We start from the raw sequence: 22,845 nt of genomic DNA on the forward strand, positions 1-22,845 counted from the left end.
TAAAAATTGTATGCTTTACTTAAGAGAAATTTTCAACTAAGTAATCTCTTGAAAAATATGTCTTTTTAATTAACATACATCAGTAAAAAAAAAACTGCAAGTGAAACAAACTGCAAATAATAGGAATATGCAAAAAAAAACAAAACAAAAAAACAAAAAAACAGCAGGAATGTAAATAACTCACTGGTTTTGTTGGGATCAATGATCTTTATAAAGTCTGGAAGGAAGGACCTTCTATAATGCACCTATGCATTTCAGATGAAGCAGTCTATCACTGAAGGAGCTTTCCACTATAAGGTAGTTCATAAAATTTTAACCATAATTTTAGTATAAATTTTAACCATAAATTTAGTATAAATTCACCAACCTTCTGTTATCATGCACTGCAGCTAGTTATACACCTCTGTTGTTGCATTTTAAAAAGTATTGAGAAATGAGAAATTCCTGCAAAGGACTGAAGGCTGCTCTAAGTGGATATTTGGAAACGCACTGCTCTCCCCTGGAGGGCGTGCACTCAGCAGATGTGACATTGACCACATCTGCTGTTGGGTTGACACTCTCTGCTACAACATTGGAAACTGCTGCAAAAAAAACAGGGGAGGTGGAGATAGACCTTACAATTAAACCCTTCCACATTTCTGATAACTAAGGACAAATAACTGGTTTCAAGAAAGGGCAAGGCAATTATGAAGCTCAAGCTGTAACTATACTAAAGACAAACTAAATGTTGTTTAATCTTGGTTAAATGCGAAAATGCATTCTTGACTCTACTTTTATGGTTACAATTCCCTCCTAATTCATTAATAATTATTTTATTAATAATAATAATACATTTTATTAATCATAGCTCTTATTTATCCAACTGAAATCTCAAAAGGCACAATGACACACTGATGATGACAACCTACTGGATTGAAGCTAGGTTGCAAATTTTTTGCACCATCAGCCCTTCTGACCAATACAAGCAGGCAAGATGAAGTGTGATCCACTGATTGCAGGGCGAACATTTTGTTTTGCAGTGTAGAGATTAGCCTATTCTAAGGGTTTTTACATCAGCTACTGTGAGCTGATGTAAAAACAGGCACTCAGTTATTATGCAGGTATATGGATGGATGCTTAATTGTTGGAAAAATCAAACATTCAAAAGACTTACGGTGGATCACAGGGCAGGAGCCAAAGTAATGGAGGAATAGGTCTATATCCAGAGCTGCACTAGAGAGAATCAGCTTCAGTGTGGGAATCCTCTGGACAACATCCCGCATCTTAGTAAGAAGGAAGTCAGTCAGGCCATCGCGCTCGTGAACCTCATCCTGTTTGGAAAGACCAAGCCACAAAATTATGAGGTCATTTTACCACAAAACACAAGCTACAAGTTAAAAATTACATTTTAGCCCCACTACCAGAACTATAACTACTCTTGAATTTGTTGTAGAAATTTGAGAAATCAAAAACCTACATAAGTCAGTACATACTGTTTTTCATATTCCAAATACTGGCCTCAGACTGGAATAAAGCATCAGTGCTTTATTCCATAATTGTAGCCAGACACAATTGTAGCCAGTTGCGTCTGGCTACAATCATGAGCTTGAAGATGCTACATTTATGGAACTAATGCTCACCACAATGACATGGGTGACGGTTGTGAGGCTGGTATCCCCAGCCATCAGTGTTCTGAGGAGGACTCCACTTGTGCAGAAGGTTAGCAGTGTCTTGGGCGAGACCCTGAGGTTTACAAAATAAAAAGCAGCTGCTAAACATTTTAAGAACTCAAGAGGAAGAGGGCAATTTTCAAAAGCTGACAGATGGTCTTTTGAACAATCTTCCCTCTGTATTATATCTGTAAATTAGCCTGCTTCAGGATACAATCTGTTATTTGTATGGGCTCCTTTCATTTCAACATGTTTCAGATTTTTATATGTAAAAAAAGAAAAAAAAGCATGAATCCCTTTTCTTCTACTTAACAATCATGGTATTTTGGGTTGGCTTATCACATAAAATGCTAACAATATGCAAAGAGTAGCTATAAAATTGGAAAAAATTGCAGTATCTTTCCATCCAGCTTTTTTTTAAATCAATTTCTTTATTGAACTTGAGTATATTTCAGAAAAAACTGAAGAAATACATTCCCTTGTAATCTTCCTCTTACATACAGAAACCACCAGCGAAAAATTCAAGAACAGTGTTAAACAGAGGAAGAATAAAAAAAAAGAGAAAAAAAATTAAGTGTTTAAAAAAAAAACAAATTAAAACAAAAATTAAATAAATATAAAATAATATTTTGTCTATGCTGTGACTTACTATCCAGTGACCACTGATCAGCTATGTACGGTCAAAACATGACGATTTAATTCTACTCCAGATTATCTGGGAAGACTGGCTTCCCAGTATAATCAAGAAAAACATCCAAAATCCCTTCAATAGATGTGTACTTTTTCCCAGATTTCCTTCCAAGATTTTGCTCTAAATAGTTTTACAGCTCTATGTCTTTTCCAAATAGAATCTGACTAGCTTAGGTTAAATGTACCTGCTTTCCAGTCTGATGTGATAACCAACTGTCTGGCCAACACTCTCCCCTCTCTCGGCTGCAACTCTCTCAGCCACAGCGATGGCAGCCAGGCGCCTGGGCTGAGTACAGAAAATCCTGCAGGGTTTTCCATTTCTGCTACAATCATCTAACAAAAACTGGGGAATCTGAACAGAAACATTCCAGAAGTAATTAGTATTTTAGAGACAGTGGTAGTGTCATTTCCATAATTCCAACCTACAGAACAGCTTTCAAATGTTATGCATATTTTTAAGGCTTATGGATTTTGTTATTTCTACATTTCCTTACCGTCTGTTTAATGAATATACAATTAAAATTATGTTTTGTTTATGTATTTTTAACAGAAGTACATCTCCTTTCACCTGTGAGCATACTGTCAGGTTCTGTCATCAAGTGTCATTTCATAGCTTATTAAGTTTTAAAATACAGAATTATTTTTTATCTACACAAGAACAAATCAAACATAAAAAAGCAGAAATGTATCATGTAACATTTACATTACATGCTTTTTAAAAAGGTACAGATTTAGGTAACTTGAAAAATTATTTTGGTTTGGAAAGGCTAGTTTTGAACAGTTTCTATACTAGAGAAAAACCTGATCAACTGTCATACGAGCAGAAACTTAAAACTGATGCTGCAGTACAAAAAGCTTTCAATGAAAAGAAATAAATGAATGCCAATTATAGGAAGATTTTGAAGAGAGAAGATAAGCCAAAAAGAAAACTTTACTTTAAATACACCTGCATTAACACTCACCTGTGTAGTTTTTCCAGAGCCAGTCTCTCCCAAAACAAGTACTACTCTGTTTTCTCTGATCAGTCTGACAATCTCCTCCTGGTGCTCATGTACAGGCAGGGAGCTTCGGAAAATGTCCAGTTCTGATGGCGCCCTCTTCCTAGGAACCATAGGAATGCCATTGTTTAGGCGCCCACTTGCTCTGTTCCTGTCAAAGCCGCTGTCTAAAAGAGGAGCAAGACATGACACATCAGTTACTATGTGACCAAACACTCATGTGCAAACACACTGCACAGGAGTTGAGTTACACTGCCTGACAAATATTCAAAATTTGTCTAAAGTTTTTCTGTTGTATTTTGGTGTTGGACAGAGGGAAAAGTTTAAGTCCTCTGTCCAACTCCAAATCTAAGGTGCATTTTACTCTCCTTTCAACTTTGTATGGTGCCCTTCACAACATCAAATATAGATACACACACACACACACACACACACACACACACACACACACACACACACACACACACACACACACACACACACACACACACACACACACACACACACACACACACACACACACAGATAATCACTAGTTTCTGTAGCCAGAGACATGCCACTTTTGATGTTGGGATGCATGTCTGCACGTTCCTTCTTGCTGGTGGGAAATCTCTGCAGCAGGCTGCGGATGAAATATAAGGAGCTGGGGCACAGATCAAGAGATGTACTGGGCCGAGGTTTGTCTGAAACATCTCTCTTCCTGACTGTCAGAAAACGACTGGAGCCTTTTCTGAAAATGTCAAATAAAAACATTTGTATTCATTACATTGTACACATTGTACACATGTACACACGTGCACACACACGCACGTGTGTACATTTATATTAATTTTTGCAACAGCATGCAACATATATATATATATGTTTTAGAAAATTTTATGTGATTACTAAATTAATCATCAGAATAATCTATAGCAGTGGTCCCCAACCAACGGGCCACGGATCGACCAATTGATATCGGGCCACACAAGAAATAATTAAATATTTCCGTTTTATGTATTATTTGAGTCTGGAGGATTTTTTATCTTGAAAATCCTTGAACCGGATTCTCTCAGTTACGTCTTGCGCTCCAACATTGAGCCACAAGCCTCAAAATGAGTAAGAAGCAGATCATATTCTTTGGAAAGTTTCTTTACTAAGGGAAAAAGCCCAGAGAAGAAATAGGAGAATGGATTTATCCGGGTAGGTGATTCCCACATTACAAGCTGCTCTGCATAATATGGTGACCGGCTTGTTAATGAGGCAATGAAGCTTCAAACTGCTTCGGCACGTAGAGACCAAGCAGCCTCAGCATAAGCAACACTTCAGTGCCATTGTCTCCCACCACTTCCAGATGGGAGAAACAGGCTCAGGGATCTCTTTAAGTTCAGGGCTCCCTTTTAAATATAAAGTAAAATCAGTTCAGCCGACAGAAAAAATAAATAAATAAAAACTTCTTTATCCACACTGGCAGATTATTTGTCTGAGGCACTGAGCGGAGCAACCCAGGTTTTGCACCCGGACGTCATGGACATTAGTCGTTAAGTGATTTTCACTAAGGTAAAATGTTTGTGGCGCATCTGTATCTTATTTTGAAGGGATACGGAAACGTTATCATAGCGACCAGAGTCAAAGAGCGTTAGGGCAGTGGTCGAGACAAGATGAGAGAAGTGGAGCTTGTGAGTTTTAAGCCTGGGTCACACGTCATGATTTAATAATTGTCGGCTGATTTTCCAAACCATGTTGAATATGCCCGATTTTATATCCAGCATATTTAACGGGCACAAACCACCACCACACACTGCAGGACGTTGTAAGATTGTGGTAAAGGGAAATTCGGGGAAAAACAGCCCCACTGACAACACTCCCAACTCCCGGACCGCAGCAAAATGGCCAAGACTCGACCTGTCCACGGTAATAAAAAGCTTGGGGACTACTGATCTATAGAATACTCAATAACTAAAATAATATTTTTCAACAGCTCTAAAACTTTGCATGAGGAGCTGAAAGATGCTGAATAGCTGAACTCACCCTTTGCTTTTGGAAATGTAGCCCAGGGACTGGGCCAGTCGATGAATAAAGGCTCGCTCAGTGTTGGACAGTGAGGATGGGAATTCCATCTCTGTTCCACCAAAAGCAGACAAGGTAAATGTTAGTATACTCCACATAAAACCTGACTCCTGATGCTTACAAGAGTATAATGGCAAAATTAACCATCTTGTATTCTACTAAAAACGTAGAACACATTTTTGGTAGAAAACGTATTCAACCAAATACGTTTTGATATAAAAGATATAAAAATATAAACTTTTATATTTTTATATCTTTTTCTATTTACATTGGAGTGAGGTTTTCGCATCCCTTTATTTTTGTTTTCTTTATTTTGTGTGGTTATTAGGTTACTATCCTCAGACAATAACCTAACACGGATAAATGTGGTTCAGTTTCATAATTTACGTTTAAACAATAAAATTTTAAAGTAATAAAAAAAACATTGGGTTTGATGGTTCTAGGTCTAAATAATACTGAATGTAATCAGATTTCGCATCAGGAGCTGAAAGACACTGAAGAGCTGAACTCACCCTTTGCTGTTTTAAGTGAATTTTTTATGCTTTGTAGTTTGATAATGTTCACTGAAAAAGGTGCTGTTCAAGTCACAGCTCCTAAAGTTGACTTAAGGATGTTAGGTCAACATCCTCAAATACGCAGGATATAAAAATTCCTGTGTATTTTTATATTGCAATATAAACCACACTGTAAGAAAAAAAATCCCAGACAGTTCATTCCAGTATCGTGCAGCCCCATTTCATAATACAATATATATAATAAAGAGCAGGAATAGTTCAAGTTTCAAGTCAACAATTGAATGAGATCTCCATCCCATCCAGTGGACAACACACTAAACTTCAAACTGGTTTTAACTTGTACCTTAGAGTTTCTTACGAAAAACACATAAGAGAACCAAGCTGTTTATGCAAAGAGATGAATGATGGAAGTTTTTGTTGGTACCTTTTTCATCACTATAACGAAACCTCTCCAAAGAGAGGTTCACTGCTATCTTGACTTCTTCACCAATGTGAATTGTTTTTGAGTCACTGGAACTGGAGCCTTGAGGTGACATGTTTTGACGTCTGGACGCTTTTTGTGATGTCCCCATAGCATTAAACATGGTGCACTGCAACACAAAAAGATATCATCTTCACTAGTGTCAAGTGCTCTAAACTAAAAATCCAACTGTTCACTTTTTGAACCTCGTGTGATAGGTTTTGTAAACAAGAGGAAAAAAAAAAAATTGTTTCAAGTATGAAAACAGCAGAAAGTAAGACTTTTAGGTGAAAGCAGATAGTGATGTGGGCTGTAGTCCTCATTGCAGCGGTCTTGGGTTTGATTCCCAGTTTCAGACCATTTACAACATATCTTCTCCTTCTCTTTCATGTCCAAATACTGTTAAATAACCCAAGAAAACTTAAAGAAAAAACAGATCCATCTGCCAACAGATTATCAGAAAATGTTGTTCATTATTGAATTTAAAGAAAGAACTTTCATGAAAAAAATAATGCATTGTTTAATATATACATGACTGTGCGCACATCAATTGCATCATTTATGGAAAGAGAGTACAAGACATCATTAAGGGAGTGAGTACTTTTTTGCAGATTTTATGTGACAATTTTCCCGAGGCAAAGATGGTAAGACAATAGTCAGGCTGTTTCAGAGAACTGCTCAGTCAATAAAGCTAGAAATTGGTCAGATTCCATAGGAACCCTTAGTAAGCACAAGAGCATTTTATTTTAATTAGCAAATAAGTGAAAACTGAGATTTATGACAGCATTTTTGTTATAGCACAAAAAGTAGGAAAAGGTCAGTTGGAAGAGGACTGAGATTCCATGTTTACTGCCTCTTGGAAACTACAGGATGATTTAAGAGATTTTCTATTCACTTTAAGCTTCTGCTCTTAGTATCACCTTTGAAAGGTGATACCAATGATTTGGAAAGCAAATCATTTGAGCAACAACATTATATAACTCAGAGTAGAAAACCAAATAAGAAAATAAACAATTTCATTGTTAAAACTGATCAATCTATAGACACTTGACTGGCAATTAATGTACAAAGAAAATGATATGAATAACACTTATGAGTTTTTGAGAATATTTAAGATTTCTTATGATACAAACTGTCCTGTAAAACTGTACTGAAAACAACAAAGGCAAAAAATAATCCATGGATTAAAGGAGTAAATGCTTGTAATAAAACACACTGTATAAAAATTGTATACAAAACAGGACTATTGAAACCAAAGGTAAATATGAAAAGTATAAAAATATGTTAACTTCTATTATACACAAGTGCAAGGAGAATATAAATTATAAGAGAAAAATAAACATGATATAAATAAAGGGTATGTGGACAACCTTAAATACTGTAATTAGTAATAACTATGAAAACAGCAGACTAGACAATTTTATTGAAAAACATCAATTACTTGTGAATAGTCAATATGGCTTCCAAAGTAAATGATCAGTATCACATGCAATAATTGAACAAACTGAGGATATTACTAACTCCACAGATGAAAAGACATTTGCTCCAGGCATGTTCATTGTTCTCAACAAAGCATATGATTCCATTCATCATATTTTAGTCAGTACATTAGAACAATATGGGATCAGGGGGACTGCACTAAATTGGGTAAAAAGTTACTTAAAGAACCATAAACCATGTGTGAAGATAGAACAATTTCGGTCTGAATGTTTGAACATTGTATGTGGTGTTCCTCAAGGGTCAGTGTTTGGTCCCAAATTATTAATCTTAAACTTTAATGGCACATGTAAGGTATAATCAATCCTTTAAATCCTAAGACTTATTTCATTTGCTGATGATACAAATGTTTTAGATTTTGGTGAGAATCTGCAACTTTTGCATTCTATTACATCATAATTTATTAAAATTAAAAGTTGGTTCATAACATTTACTAACAATAAACAAAAGCGCCCAGACAGCATAAAATTTAGAGGGTGTTAACGTAGAAAGAATGCATCAAATTAAATTTATAGCGGTTATAATAGATGATAGAATTTTCTGGAAACATCATATTAAATACCGCTGTATTTAATGTCTTCTGTTCTCAATGAAAGTTTGTTTAAACCTTCCATCCATATTGAAGTGGCAGGAAGGTTTAAACTTTAACTTGCATTCACTGTTTTTCTTCTCGGAAGAAAAAAAATTCTGTAATAGAGCCTTGCCAGTAGTACAAAGGTAAAGGTAAGTGTAATTTTATTTATATAGCACATTTTCAGCAACAAGGCAATACAAAGTGCTTTACAGGAATTAAAAAGAAATACAAACAAAATAACAAACCAAAGGAAAGAGCAAAAGAAGAAAAAAGCTAATAATGTAGATCCAAAGTAAATAAATTAGATACAGTTCGTTTAGTTTTAGGTACCGAAACCTAAAACTAAACAAGCTAGCGTCAGGTGTGAGAGAAACGTGATTTAAAATTAGCTAACTGTACGTTTAACCGAGGACTGAAGACGTTTAAAAGCTATTTAAATTTTTTCTTATTGAGAGACCAGCCTCCTATTTGGTGTTTGGGTGGACGTACCTTGCAGTTAAACGTCAGTGAACCTCCTAACTTCTGCCGGTTTGTTGCCACTACTTCACACCAGGTTAGCTTAGTGTCCGGCCAGTAAAATATAGGCGACTACGCATCCGTTCTGAACCCTTCAGAATAAAAGACTCATGAGCTGATGACGAGAGCAGCGGCATCATCCACCGCTACCCTAATATGAGTCAGTGCACCAGGACAAATTCAAAATAACTTGCTCCTATATTGTTTCCGACATCGGTTAAACTGGGATGCCGGCCTTCCCACTGAGTTCATGTCCCTTTCCCAAAGAACAGCTTGGCCTTTTGACTGCCTTTCCTCTACTCTTTCCTTTTTGGGACAAAGCTGAAGTTGGTTTTCGATTGCAGCTTCAATTCGGGAAATGGCTAAAGGGCGATTTCACCTAATTTTGCACTACTTCCAGCATTTTTCATCTACGCTAATAAAAAAACAAAACTTAAACTCTTCTGGATTAAATTATTCTCAATTAGTAGGAAACTATTTAAAACCAAGTTTGTGATTTATAAAACTTCAATAATGGACTATTTCAACATTTTTAAGCATTTCGATCACACTATAACTGCGTCAGCATCGTAACTACCGAAGTTAACAAAATGGTTAACTTTTAATTTTTTCTCAACTCTCTTGGTTATATAAATCAGCAGTCAATAATCTAATGTGTGGTTAGGGATGAAGAAGAATGAAGAGGATCACATGCACGGAAATCTGAACAATGAAATGAACATCAAGTTGAGTTCAAGAATAAAAGCTCAGCATCCTTCTCTCCTGCCCTAGCCAAACTTTAAGCCACATTAGCAGCATTGATGGTTCCAGAGCAAAAAAAGAAAAAAAAAATGGGACTAAGCAGGATCAAAAGGATCAAATCTGTTGACAAATATACATACACTTTTTCTGAGGCAAAATAAAAGAAGTGCAGATGAATTATAGAATATAGTCCAAATAACTTGTTTATAAGGAACCAGAAGGTGGTCTATTCCGTGAAACATGTATATTCTCAGAAACAGATAAGAGTTCATACCTATTTAGAGATTTAAAGCAAAGCTAAATCCTCAAGCAGTTTCTTTGAAAAGCACTTTTATTAAATTCACCATTCAGAAATAAAAACAGTTTAAACCAAGTGCACTTGAGATAACATGGGTAAAATCTATTACAAACAGCTTAATCATTCTAAGTCTCGTAAAAGAATCACTCATGGTACGAACACAGCACTTGCTCAGAATATAAAGTCACGTAGAAATAAATCTCAACATTAGGTTTTTTGTAACGAAAGCATTGTTTCATATATCACTATTTTCTCCTACAGAAATCAACTTGTGCCAGCTTAACAAGATAAATTGTGCGTCATGAACAACATGATTGGAAACGTCTAGTTTTTAAAGCAGTACAGGATCACTTTGATCATACAAAACTTGTAAATCACAACAAACAGGAGTGAGACATATCGAAGAAAAGAAACTCGACAGAGAACTGTGTTTCTTATATTTTCCTGAAATATTAAATGTGATTTTTAAAACATTATTTTTTTCAAATATTAGTGGACATTACACAAAAAGTAGTAATGTACTACAGTTAAATTATGAACTTCCTTCCTGAAACACAATGGATGAAACTAAACTTACAATATCAGGTTTTCTTTAATTTTTTTTATTTTGTATTATTTTTATTATTTTGAAACTCATATTTTTCAATCTTAATTTAGTAATTTGTTTCTGTTTTAAACAAGAGAAGCTCCATGGATTCAGTAGCATTCTGTTTGCAAAACTCCAAATGCACAGTCAGCTTATTTTTCAAAATTAAACACATATTATAAGTCCCTAAAATAAAATTTTAATTTCAGAGAATACTGTTAAAAGCCAAGCCCAATCCCCAGAAAAAATATGGCAAAACAAGTGGACAATTAAGGACAAATAGGTTCAGAAAAGCGTTTCAGAACATATTCAACAGTTTGTAGTTTAAATTTATGTCATTCACTGTGAGAAAGGTGTCTGAAAAATTCTGGTTTCTGGTTAGAACACAGTGGGAGTGTCTGAAAACGCAAATACATGAAGCAAAACAGTGCTTAGTAAAAAACAAACTAGAAGTTCTCTGGCAGATGTAAAGCAGGTTAACAAAACTATAAAACTACAAACTCCAGAATTAAATGTACCTTCTTTAATAAAATCTAAAAATCCAGATGTCAAGTAATACTGATAGTGATTCAACAGCCAAATTTAATATGCTATCATTTCTTTTCACATCGTTTTACATTTAGCACTTCCCCAAAATATTAGGCCTAAAATCTGAAAGTTTTCAAAATGAGAAATATTTTAGCTCTACTGAACATTTACTATCTTGAACAGTTGCCCTCTATTGGGTGCAGTCTCCTGTGGACATAACTTGGAGCAGTAATGTGAAAAGTATGTGAAGTCCAGCTTGATGAAAGAACTGCTACATTATGAACTGACGTGAGAACAGTTGGACAGTAAAGGCAGGCAAGATGAAACACTTTTCTACATGGTTAGAGAAATATGGACAAACTTCAGATGGATATGTGGGCTCACAAGGACAACAAAAAGGGAAAGAGCTTGTTCAGAAACATCCTTGTCCATGAAGATTAAAAGTCACTGAATGTAGAGTTTGATGAATATCAGTAATCAAAACATTTCATGATGGCGTCTCTGTCAAATTTGAAATTCAGGAAAGCCTTGGAGGAAATCAAGTGCTGAAAGTCTTTGTCTCCAGGTGATAAATGGCAACTGGAACTGCCTGTGGCCATGTCTATAAAAACAAAAGAGATTTTTTTATTATTTAATATCTCAAACCATAAAAACAACACTATAATTTTCTAACTGAAATAGCTAGTAAATATAACCCATCTCATTGTTTCACCACTAAGTCATTTTATTTCAACTTGTTCATATGACCAACTGACAAGTTTTCTTCTAGTGGTCACATTGTGCAGCATTAATAAACATTAGATTAATGCTCATTGGCATTAGACTTCAGCATTAAGACTAATCAGGATTCATCTTGAAAGTATTTTAAATATCTTCCACTTTTTAAAATTAAAGTTTATTGGTCTTTGAGATTGAGAACTTACATTATTATGCAATTATTAAAATATTATTTGAAAGTGGTCTCAAAGTAACAATATTATTATTTAACACACAATTTATCATCCAGCAAGATTTGTTATGACTGCTCTCATCAGCAGCCATTGAGGACCAAGTTTGGACAACAGTGCTCTAATAAAAGAGATGAAAACCCTGTAAATGTTAAGATGTTTCCAGATCAGCACTGGGACAATAGATATTATTCATACTGAACTGAGGCAGCTTAAGTTTTGGGCTTTTTCAGTAGCAGATAAACAAATGTGGAGAATTTTGCTGTATTCAATTGTGAGGCGAGGTGCCCAGGTCCAGTCCTGAAGGTTATTATCCTGCAACGTTTGGAGACATCTGTGCTCACACGTGAATGAATGGAATAATTTAACTCCCTCGTCTGCAGAGCACTGAACTACAAATGTAGCTTGTATTGAAAAAATGTGTCACTGAAGGAGTTTTCAGCAAAGTCACAGTGGCATCTGGTTACCAAAAGTATGAAAACCAATATTATGACTTTAAGGTTTAATTCTGCAAATTTGAATGAGTAGGTTTCCAACATTCTCTTTCCAGGTCAAAGTAAAGGTTATACTTCATCTGGAAATCAACATCTCAGAGTTTGGAGGAGAAGTGGAGAGGCACAGAATACATGTTGCTTGAAGTTCAGTGTGAAGTTTTCTCAGTTCTCCTGGTCTGCTAATGTTGGTCCAGTTTCTAAAGTCCCAAGTCAGTTCAGCAGTCTGCCAGAAAATATCAAGAGTACTTCATGCTTCCTTCTGCTGACAGGCTTTATGGAGAAGCTGATTTTATTTTCCAGAAGGACTTCATACCCGCCCAAACTGAAATGGGCGGGTATGAAGCTGCTTCATTGAGCATGATGATATTGTTCTTGACTGGCCAGCAAATGGGAATCTACAGTTTTACAATGTCACAAGGAAGATGAGAAATAATGCAGATGACATGAAGGTAGCTATCAAAGCAACCTGAGCTACCTGAACACCTAAGCAGAATCACTGGCTCAAAGCCTCCAGGTCATGCTGCATTGATGAAGTAATTCCAAAAAATGGAGTCCCAACATTCTTCACTTGGTTCTAGTCAAGCACTGACACAATACTCAATACTTACTGACCCAGGCCTCTTCCTACATCTAGTTCTGTCTAGATGTAGGAAGAGGCCTGGTAACGAGCTATTCATTTGGTCCAGGTGTGCTGGGATGCATCTTCACATTGCAGACCAGTAGGTCTCGAGGACTGGACTTTGACACATTAAATTAAGGTATCATAAAGCCCACCCAGATCATAGTATGACCCCCCTGTCCATAATGGACTCTTTTAGTCTTATCCAAAACATGTAAGCCAGTGATTCCTGAGGACCTGGATGGGGTCCAGAGGCACAAGCTGCACATGTCAACAAAATATGATCTGAATGGGGCTTTAGTCTTTATGCAGCCTACCTCTCTCAAACATATCTTGAAGTCGTCTGGGCTGAGGCCGTTTGTCTTCTTTCTGTTAAAGAGATGAAGGAAGGTTTGTAAAATAGGAGTCATTTCATGCCCACCAATACATGTTCCACCTTTGTATACTGATTAAAGAAAGAAGAATGTTCAAATTTGATTTCTTTGAAAACTATGCAACATGTTGGAAAATAAGAAGCAAACCAGTATGAAGCAGATGAGGCAGTATGGTGACACTGCAGTCCTGCTGTGTCACCAGGGACTGCTAGCTTTTCCTTATTATCTAGTGATGTTTCAACATTGTAAGTCCTGACAGAATGTTAGACAACATACTACTGGAAGTAGAAAATCTTATAGCCAGCAAGAAAAAACACCTTATTTTCAGAGTCTCTCCTAAACAAGAACCTCTATACAAGGTCTTGAGAAACAAGAAAATCAGGACCATTAAAATGTGACTTACGACTTTCATATATTTTCTTGTGTACATAGTTGAAACCTCTTTATTGCTTTTATTATATATAATGAGTAGATAATAGTATGATATTGGACTTTAAAATTGCATGATATGCTTCACCAGTAGCATCCGTGTTTACTTCTGCAAACACTGAGCACTTCTTTCTTATGGCAGTTAGCAAAACACTAAGCACCCTCTCTGCATGTGACGATACCAAGCCCTCTTGTGCAAGTGTAGGACGCTTTCAGGTCATTAAGAGTTCACACAGGCGATCATGTATAAGTCATATACATTTTGAAATATGAATGAACATGCAAAAAAATTCTGATCTCACTAAAAATCGGAATCACTGCAGTATGAATGTAGCTTAACTCAATGTGCCACTACTAACCTGCTGGTTATTGGATCCATTTTCACTGGTTCCTCTCTTTACACAAGGAGAGTCCTGTCTTTTTTTGCCAGTGCTTTTCAAAACCAGTTTCTGCAGAGAAAATACAGACCTTGAACAGCAGATTGTGGCTGTGGTCTGTTTTAAGCTGTGACAGGACAAGGACTAATTCTTTACAATTTACCACCATAATTTTTTAGCTTTAGAAGCGTCACCAATAAAGTCAGACACAACATAGTTGACTGATTACATATTATTAAGCTTCGCTAACTTTTATTTTATATTAATGACATTAGGACTGAAAGGTACATCGTTTTTATAAACATAAGACCCTTCTGAACAGCAACTAAATACTGATATTCTATCAGTGATGCAATTTAGGACTGAAGGGTTTGGTTAGATCAACAGTAAAGCTGTAATTTTTTCCCCCCCACACTGCCTGAGACAAAGTCAGATTAAATGTTTTTTGTTTGATGTCAGTCTGGAAATAAACATTGTTTTTATTTGCTAAAAGCCAGAATAATGTCAGGAAGAATCTTTTAAAACCGTTCTTCAAAGTCAGAAGTTTGAATATAATTTTCCTGATATTTGGAAGAACTGGCTTGTTGGAACTGACTGAAGACTGCTTTGCTCACTCCCAGCTTTTCAGTTGAGTACTTTCTATGGGACTGAGATCAGGGCTTTGTAATGACCACTTCAAAACACTTCATATGGTGTTCCCAAGCCACTTTGTAACTAGCTTGGCCACATGCTTCGTTACACTGGCCATTAGTAAAACCCACTTGTGTGTATGCTTTAACTTCCTCTCTGAAGTCTTCTCCAGCTGGCAGCAGAGCACCCACATATCATAATACTGCCACCAGCAAATCTGTTGCTCTCAAGCTTGTAAGCTTGCTTTATCTCCAAGAATACCACAAACTGATACTGGATGTGTTCAACTCATTCTGATGAGTTTCTTTAGTTTGGGATGCTGTAAGGACTTGAAACCTGTCCTTGGGATTTTTTAGTTGCACTCACATTCATAAAACTGCTGCTTTGTTACAGCAACACAGACGGCATGTTGCAACACATCCTAAGTGCCTGTTCTGCTCACTCAAGCCTAACAAATCTTGGATGTTTGGTCTCAGATATCTCAGTTTCAACACAACTATGAAGAGTCAGCAATGGCTCGAACCCTGAGAGCCATTTTTGCCCCTGGTGGAGCTAAATAAAATTTGTTTCAAGCCACAACTTAGTTTTACAATATGTGCAACAGCAGACTTGTTTTATGGGAAAATCTCAAATGGAATGAATGCATTATTTTCAATGTACCAGTCAACATTTTTTTTGAAAAAAATAAAACATTTAGTTTGCTACTAAAAATGATTAATTGGCTTAAGAAAAATATTCCTCACTCTATTAGTGTAATTCTTTATGCTATACATGTTGAAAAACAATGCCTCATAAAACTCCTAAAGCTAGCATTTGCTATTACATTTGCATTTTGGAATATGTAATCAAGTCTTGAACATTTTTGGCCATTAGAAAACAATGTAGGGTCTAAAGAGCCAATGGGTGCAGAGTCCTGCACTACCAAACCAGCCTATTGCCCTACTGCTCTCTTTAACTTTGGCTAGACAGTAGAATCAATCCCATCAGTCCACAATAAAAATCTCCAAAGTAACTGCTGTGCTGGCTGATTGGTGTTTGCTTATGTGTGCTACAGCATCAGGGTAGATTTGAGCGAATATTCTATAACAATAGAATAGTACTCTGCGTGTCTCTGACCTGGTTGGGATCATTCTGGTTTGTCTGCCCCGGAGTCCTCTGCTGCTTGTGTTTGGTCCACCCTTCTCCTGGATATACATCAGTGCCTGCATTGTTTCGGCTTTTTGACCTTAGATGGAAATACAATAAAAAGTTTTTGGAAGGTGGTACAAAGGAAGGAAAGAATGTGTTCTGACTGGATGGGTCAGGTCGAGATGCTTACATTAATCTAACCCAACATGAAAAACACAAAAACAGCAAACCAGACGATCATCCAATGCAAACCCCTGTATTGATTCACAGACTTACTGAGATTTAACAAGTTGCTCTTGTCACCACTGAGAATGTGACCACATCCTGACAACATATTTTTTCAGAATTAAACATTTGAGCTGTAAACTGCCTTATCACGGATATGCACAAGATTAAAATTACATAGAACATTTAGAATATGAATTACATAATATTTTAACAACTGTACTTAGTGGAAATAAAAGAACAAAAATATGACATTTCTATTCAAACAGAGAGAGATAAAGAGAATGTTAACACTGCTACTTCACTACTTTATATGTCAGGACTTATAAAGTAACGCAGTAGGACAGTGTTCTCCAATTCAAATTCTAGAACACTTAGGTTAATACTTGTTCCAACACACCTGTATTATATAAATGGCTAAGTAGCAGGCATCTTGAAACAGAATTAACATGCAGAAGAGGCCATTCAGCCTGATTCAGGTGTGTTAAAAACAAGACGCATTTGAAAATATCTCAAACACTGGAGTTGGTGGATGTCAGGATAATAATACATTTTATTTATAATGTCCATTTTATATCAAACTGAGACCTCAAAGGGCATGAGTACACCTGCAAGTATGCTTACAGCATATATGCCTGTAAAAGACTCATATTTGTGTACACATATTTCTAAAACTAAAACATAAAACCTCACAGTTTTATGAAAAAAACAACAGCAACCTATGCACATCACTTTGCACTAGGAAAGTTGGCCTTGTCATCTCTTCCACATTATGTTCAATACGGCTTGGTAGATAAAACACCCCACTGTGCCACCTGTGTGCAGGTCTCAACGTGAGATGGGATGGAGTCAAATGTTCACTGCCTGCATTCAATTCAAACTGCAAACAGCTGCCAAAGCTACTCAGACAGTCCTCCTTCCTTCCAGTGGCTGTTCCTGATGCTGCTTACACCACTAAACTAAGTATTAGTACTATTAGTGATAGTAAGTTTTAAGTATTCTAAGAACAGGTGGGGGTTTATTTTTACCGAATGCCGTCTAAAGGTTTGGATGGAGTCATCCTGTTGGTTGCCAGCTCCTCATCACTATCTGATTCTCCCTTGAGTCTGTTAATCCATTCACGCAGTGGTCTGCAAAAGAGCAAAGAACAATGAACAAGAAAACAGAACACAGTTGTCTGGTGGAAACACACCTGAATATGGCTGCCTGTGATGGACCTGTGGAGGTCTGAACTCGATCAATACTATCAGCCAATCAGATCAGGAATAACTACTATCCAAATGACATTTGACATTTTCTCAAAAAGTAAAACTTTGTGGTCATAGTTGCACTCTAAAGATTACGGCATAAATAATTATTGAACCCAAACTGGGTATAAAAATCTCCTTGTATTATATCAGACCAAAGAACACAAGAGACAATGAAAAACACATGCCATTTAACTTTGATACTGAAATTTTGAAAAAAAGTGGACAAACAACTCCTGCTGTCATGTACACCAACATATTTCTGAATTAAAAACCTGTTATATGTTGAACTATTAATAGAACTACTTATATACTGTTACTACCTGATGAATGGAATGGCCATGAAAAACCGATTAGGCGCTAGTCCCAGTTTAGACTTTGGGGTCATATCATTCCTGTGGCAGGGTAGCTTCTCGATAGGAAACCATTCAATGTTCTGGAAGAAAAGAAAACAAGATTTGTTTGGAAGAAATATGTCTTAACAGCAGAATACAAGCACTTCCAAATGTTGAAAAGTTTCTCTACCCTGATCTCTTTTCGTGTTTTGGGGTTGAACTTTGTATCCTTGGATACTCCTGGGATGATATAGAGTCGTACCAACTGATCAGTTATCTTCTGCTCAATGTACACGTCTTTGCAGATGCGGTTCTTGATATCAAAACCTGTCTCCTCCAGCACCTGCAGAGCAGTTAGATGTTCTGCTTGAAGCACACATCAGAGACAGTTATACTGCATTGACTCAGCCAACAAGACCTGGAAGACTCACTTCACGTACTGCACAGTCATGAGGAGCTTCATCCTCATTCACTTTCCCCTTTGGGAATCCCCAGCCGGACTTGGCCAGGTAGCCCTGAACAAGCAGCGCCTGAAAGGAAAAACTGTAATAGTTACATGTCACACACACACTTTCATGGCCATGAGAAACGCTGAATCCATTGATTTAATCAATGAATTAATCTAAGCATATTTGTATCATTGCACAACAATACATTGTTTGGGCTAAATAGTGAAAATAAGAATGTTTGATAAACAGGTTTATTCTATGTGGAGAATATTTCATTCAGAAATGACAATTTATTCAATTCAGTGCCATTACCCTTCATCTCACTATGCAAAGTTTGTACGTTATTTCAATGAGGCTTTGCATTATTTAATGTTTTTTCCTAAATATTTGAGTATCTCTATTGCTGTTTTTTTTTTCAAGAATAATGTGACTGTAGTTTGAAAGGTGATAGTTTGTATTATGCTCAGCACATTAATGTCCATGTTATCTAGTTAAAAATAAAGAAAAATAAAACTAATTCAGTTCATAGGTACCACTGTGCCCAAGCCAAACATGGAGAAGCAGCATTCAGCTTCTATGCACCAGTTTATTCCAGTTTTCTGGAATAAACTTCCAGAAAACTGCACAACAGCTGAAATACTGAGTTCCTTTAAATTTAGACTGAAAACCTGCCTGTTTAGAGTTGCTTTTGAAACATAATCAATGAATCATTAAACAGTCAAACGTTTACAGCTGCCAAGGAGAATGCTACCTATTTTTGTGTTTTTATGATATAAAGCACTTTGAAATGTCTTGTTGCCGAAATGTGCAATACAAATAAACTTAATTGATTGATAAGCTTTTTAAAGTGAGCCTGCAATGTTTTTAGCTATTAAGTAAGAAATGACAGACTGACAACAGCCGAACTAAAGTAACTTCTTGATGTGATTTATATCTACATTCAACATAAACTCACATTCTCCAGTGATTCATCTAGAATGATTGCTCCATATGTGGGTACACCCATCTTGTACTCCTTCCATTCCTCCAGAACTTTCTGCACATCCTCTCCATGTGGCAGCAGAAATGGACAATGCTGAAAAAGTTTACAGTTGTCAAGAAGAATATTACCTATGGCCATGAGGACTTCCTGCATTAGGTTTGTCCTGCAATTTTTCAAACTCTAAAAGAGCCAAGAGAACACATCTGCACAAAGGTTGTACTAAAATGACTAGAAATGTCTTGAGAGCTGGTTGAACAGACACCACATGAAAGGATATCAGCTTTGGCGAAGTCTCTGATTCCACACTGAGGTGCTCCTGGAGTGTTTTGAATGCAAAAGTCCAGATAAAACCAGTGAGCCAGTTCAATCTGAAAGCACACACGAATAGCGTTGTCCCGCTCCTCGCTGGGGATGTGGAGGATGAACCGGCTACACAAACACAGACAAAAACAAATCCTATCAGGGTTCCCAAGCATTTTTTATTATCAAATACCACTGTTGTCCAGATTCAAACTAACAGAAGCCTCAGACCATTTTTGACTTCTGCAAAATTTCAACAATCCCTGTGATCACACTTTAGATACTGACGCTAGATCTTAAATGAAAAACTTGTTTATGTTTATTTATGTGCCTTCCTTTCAAGCAGGATCATAATGTAACATCTCAATTAGCAGTGGTTGACATCAGCTGGGAAAGATGTCTTCATATTCCTGGCACTGAAACTTTATTATGTAGAAGCATATAAAAGCTTCAGTTCTTAAGGAGTCATTTTAATTGTCCATACTGAGCCAGTTTCCTCCATTGTCATCACATGTTTACTGAAATGGATGAAATTTCTGGAATTCTTTAAATATAGAAATTAGGGCTGCACCGATTGCAGAAACCATACTTTGTCTGGCAGTTTTAGACCTTCAGTGCTGCTAAATGCTGCAGATCTGAAGTCTGTTGTGGAGGCCATCTTGTTCTGCCACTTACGCAGCTTCAGAGCCAAGGACTTGAAGTGTCCCTGACATAATAAAGACACTCACATTATTTAAAAGTTTAATTACTGCACTTTCATTCTGTGTATACAAAAGCTATTAATAATAAATATTTATCACAAAATATTGTAAATCCAGAGTATTTCTGTTTTTGTCTGTAGTAAAGAACCAGTGCCATCTGGACACAAAGTAATCAGGGTACAGCAAATCGTAAACAACTAGAATGAGTACATTTACGTGGAGGAAGTTGTGAGGATTTCAGTGAAGATTTGAGTTATCTGAAGTTTGGAGGAAGAAGCTCGATGGCAGCGATAAAGAAGAGGCTCCTGGTTCAACTGAAGGACTGCAACACTATTTAGTTTAATTGTTTTTCCGCCTTTTATCAGATAAACTGATAAACTGAAGTGAATTGTAAATACAGGAGGATGGAGTCACATGGAAGTACTCCGTTAACTTTCTCTGCGTACTCTAATTTTCCAAACTCTGTAGAAAAATTGGCATTGTTTCTTGAATGATTGTGCAGCATTGAGGTCCGGCAGCGCACTTTGGAATTTTACTGTTGAGAATGTTATTTAATCCCTGCCCTGTCCCGCCGGCTCAGTTTGAATGAGCAAGTCAAGGGGACTCAACAGAGGATGCAGAAACCGAGGGGAGGAAAACCCTTGCAGTTTCTTTCGGGCTCCAGCAGTGGTTCTCAGCACTTCATGCAGTTTCTGACAGAAACAATAATGGCTGCGCACTGAACGCAAACATGCCCACTCTGATTTAGTGGGCAAATTAATCCAATCTAACACACCATACAAAACGGAAAGCATGTAACAACATTTGACCGCACTAGAGTAGCAAACAGTAAGAGCCAGTGAACCGTCTCCAACCTGCACAGATCGTCTAGTACGCTGGTGGGAATTTCCACTCTTTTGGTTTCCATGCTGGCTGAAAACATCACGCTTCTGTCTCAGAGTACTTATGTAACAAACATCTTTCGGTTATATTCCTACTGTAGTTACAGTTCTGCCCTCAAACAAAAAACTAAAGACACTGAGCTCCGATGCTCCCACCAGGAAAACAGACTGCTTCTCCTAGAGGCTGCTGAGCATGCGCAAACCTAAATAGTGTTTTCTTCTGGGTTTCCGGAAGTTTGGTGGACTTCACTGCCCCCCATGGGTGAATATTAAAAAAAAACTTTGTTATGACAAGCTTCTTAGGAGATCCAGTAGGAGTGAATAGGACATTTCTTCTCCACAATTTTCAATTTTCTATTCACTGAGGTACATTTAAGAAACTGTTTATCCTGAATGTTACAAATTAATCCACACATTACAGGGTTGTAGGCTGAATTTCAGTAAATCGTAATACAAAATGTTCAAAAGCCTTCAGCACATCTCAAACACAGCAGCTGGAGTCCTGATGAGAATAAAATATAATATTTCACTAGTTTTAGCTTCTCTTAACATATTCTCTGTCAGCTACAGAATACTCCACATACTTTTTCTTCTTAAATATAAAGCCCCAATATTCAAATTATACAAAATCTGATTGTTCCATATGTTCTACAACTCTCAAACTGAAAGTTTACTGGTGGTTCCTTAAAGTAGAATGGGAGGCAGATTCTTCATTTATCAAGAGCCTTTTCAAAAGAACACTTTGCATGTATTTACAAAAATGTATATTTTAAATGTACATTTCATAAACATATTACAAATATATACAAACAATACATTTATGAAGTTGTATTTTTGGTAATGTTTTCAAATAGGTTCTGTGTGCATTTAGCAAACCTTAATAAATCTAAAAAAAAAAAACATTTCAATAATATTTGTAACTACTTGATAAATTGTGACCAAGTATACTTCAATTAAACATTTCCAATGTTTACATACACACCAACAAAGTCTGCTTTATTAGGTGCTTTAATAATCTTACTATTTTGTTGAAATAGCAAAGAAATAAATAAAAAATAAACGATGCTTACCGTGGGACTTACTGTATTGTTGATTAACAAAGAAATAGTTTATTCATGCCTCAAAACATAAAACACATGACAAAAAAAGCCTTATACTAGTATACTAAGTCTACTCACTGTACTTTTAGTTATTCCCCAAAAGCATGCGACAGTACACTTCAAATTGTGATTTTTTTTACAATTACAATTAGCATACATTAAGCACCAAATTAGCTGTTCCAAAAAAAAAACATACTTCAAGTTAAATAATCCTTAAATTTGAAATATCAATGATTAGAATACTTAATATATTTTTCACAAGGGGATCTCCATCTATAATAACTCTTAAGAATCTGAAATGAGTTACATTTGATTTTGAAGAAAACACAGCACCCGGTGGCGAATCAGGAATTGTGAGGCTACTGGCGAGCGTTGACGATAGCGTTACTCAGGTTTGCAATGTGGACACAGTGGAATAAGTCAGCTGGGTACTAGTGAAAGTATGGTGTTGAATGGACAACTGTCAGATTGACTGTGCTAAGGAAACTGGAGAAGCTCAAGGCCGCTTTCAGTTTCTAAAAGGGCT

At 36.5% G+C, this 22,845-nt stretch overlaps 2 protein-coding genes across 2 annotated transcripts in view; both read right to left on the minus strand.

Moving 5' to 3' along the window:
• Window positions 1-9,006, minus strand: part of ythdc2 (YTH domain containing 2) — a 30,966-nt gene extending 21,960 nt beyond the window's left edge. The window contains exons 1-8 of the mRNA XM_055060673.1: window positions 8,922-9,006; window positions 6,326-6,491; window positions 5,348-5,438; window positions 3,871-4,067; window positions 3,302-3,504; window positions 2,525-2,691; window positions 1,620-1,722; window positions 1,154-1,310 (exon numbers count right to left, since the gene is read on the minus strand). Of these exons, the coding sequence (XP_054916648.1) occupies window positions 1,154-1,310; window positions 1,620-1,722; window positions 2,525-2,691; window positions 3,302-3,504; window positions 3,871-4,067; window positions 5,348-5,438; window positions 6,326-6,485 (1,078 nt within the window). The 5' untranslated portion in view covers window positions 6,486-6,491; window positions 8,922-9,006. The remainder of the gene's footprint in view (window positions 1-1,153; window positions 1,311-1,619; window positions 1,723-2,524; window positions 2,692-3,301; window positions 3,505-3,870; window positions 4,068-5,347; window positions 5,439-6,325; window positions 6,492-8,921) is intronic.
• Window positions 9,007-10,002: 996 nt separating this feature from the next.
• On the minus strand, window positions 10,003-21,396 carry dcp2 (decapping mRNA 2). The gene is made up of 11 exons (XM_055060674.1): window positions 21,193-21,396; window positions 19,615-19,766; window positions 19,311-19,438; window positions 18,338-18,436; window positions 18,097-18,249; window positions 17,895-18,007; window positions 17,353-17,454; window positions 16,088-16,196; window positions 14,324-14,413; window positions 13,479-13,530; window positions 10,003-11,702 (listed from the first exon to the last, which is right to left on the minus strand). Exons 1-11 carry the CDS (start codon window positions 21,258-21,260, stop codon window positions 11,572-11,574), a joined length of 1,197 nt encoding a protein of 398 aa, XP_054916649.1. The 5' UTR covers window positions 21,261-21,396; the 3' UTR covers window positions 10,003-11,571.
• Window positions 21,397-22,845: the final 1,449 nt, after the last annotated feature.

The sequence above is a fragment of the Poeciliopsis prolifica genome, unplaced genomic scaffold (genome assembly GCF_027474105.1).
Source record: "Poeciliopsis prolifica strain line A6 unplaced genomic scaffold, Auburn_PproV2 SCAFFOLD061, whole genome shotgun sequence".
Lineage (NCBI taxonomy): Eukaryota > Metazoa > Chordata > Actinopteri > Cyprinodontiformes > Poeciliidae > Poeciliopsis > Poeciliopsis prolifica.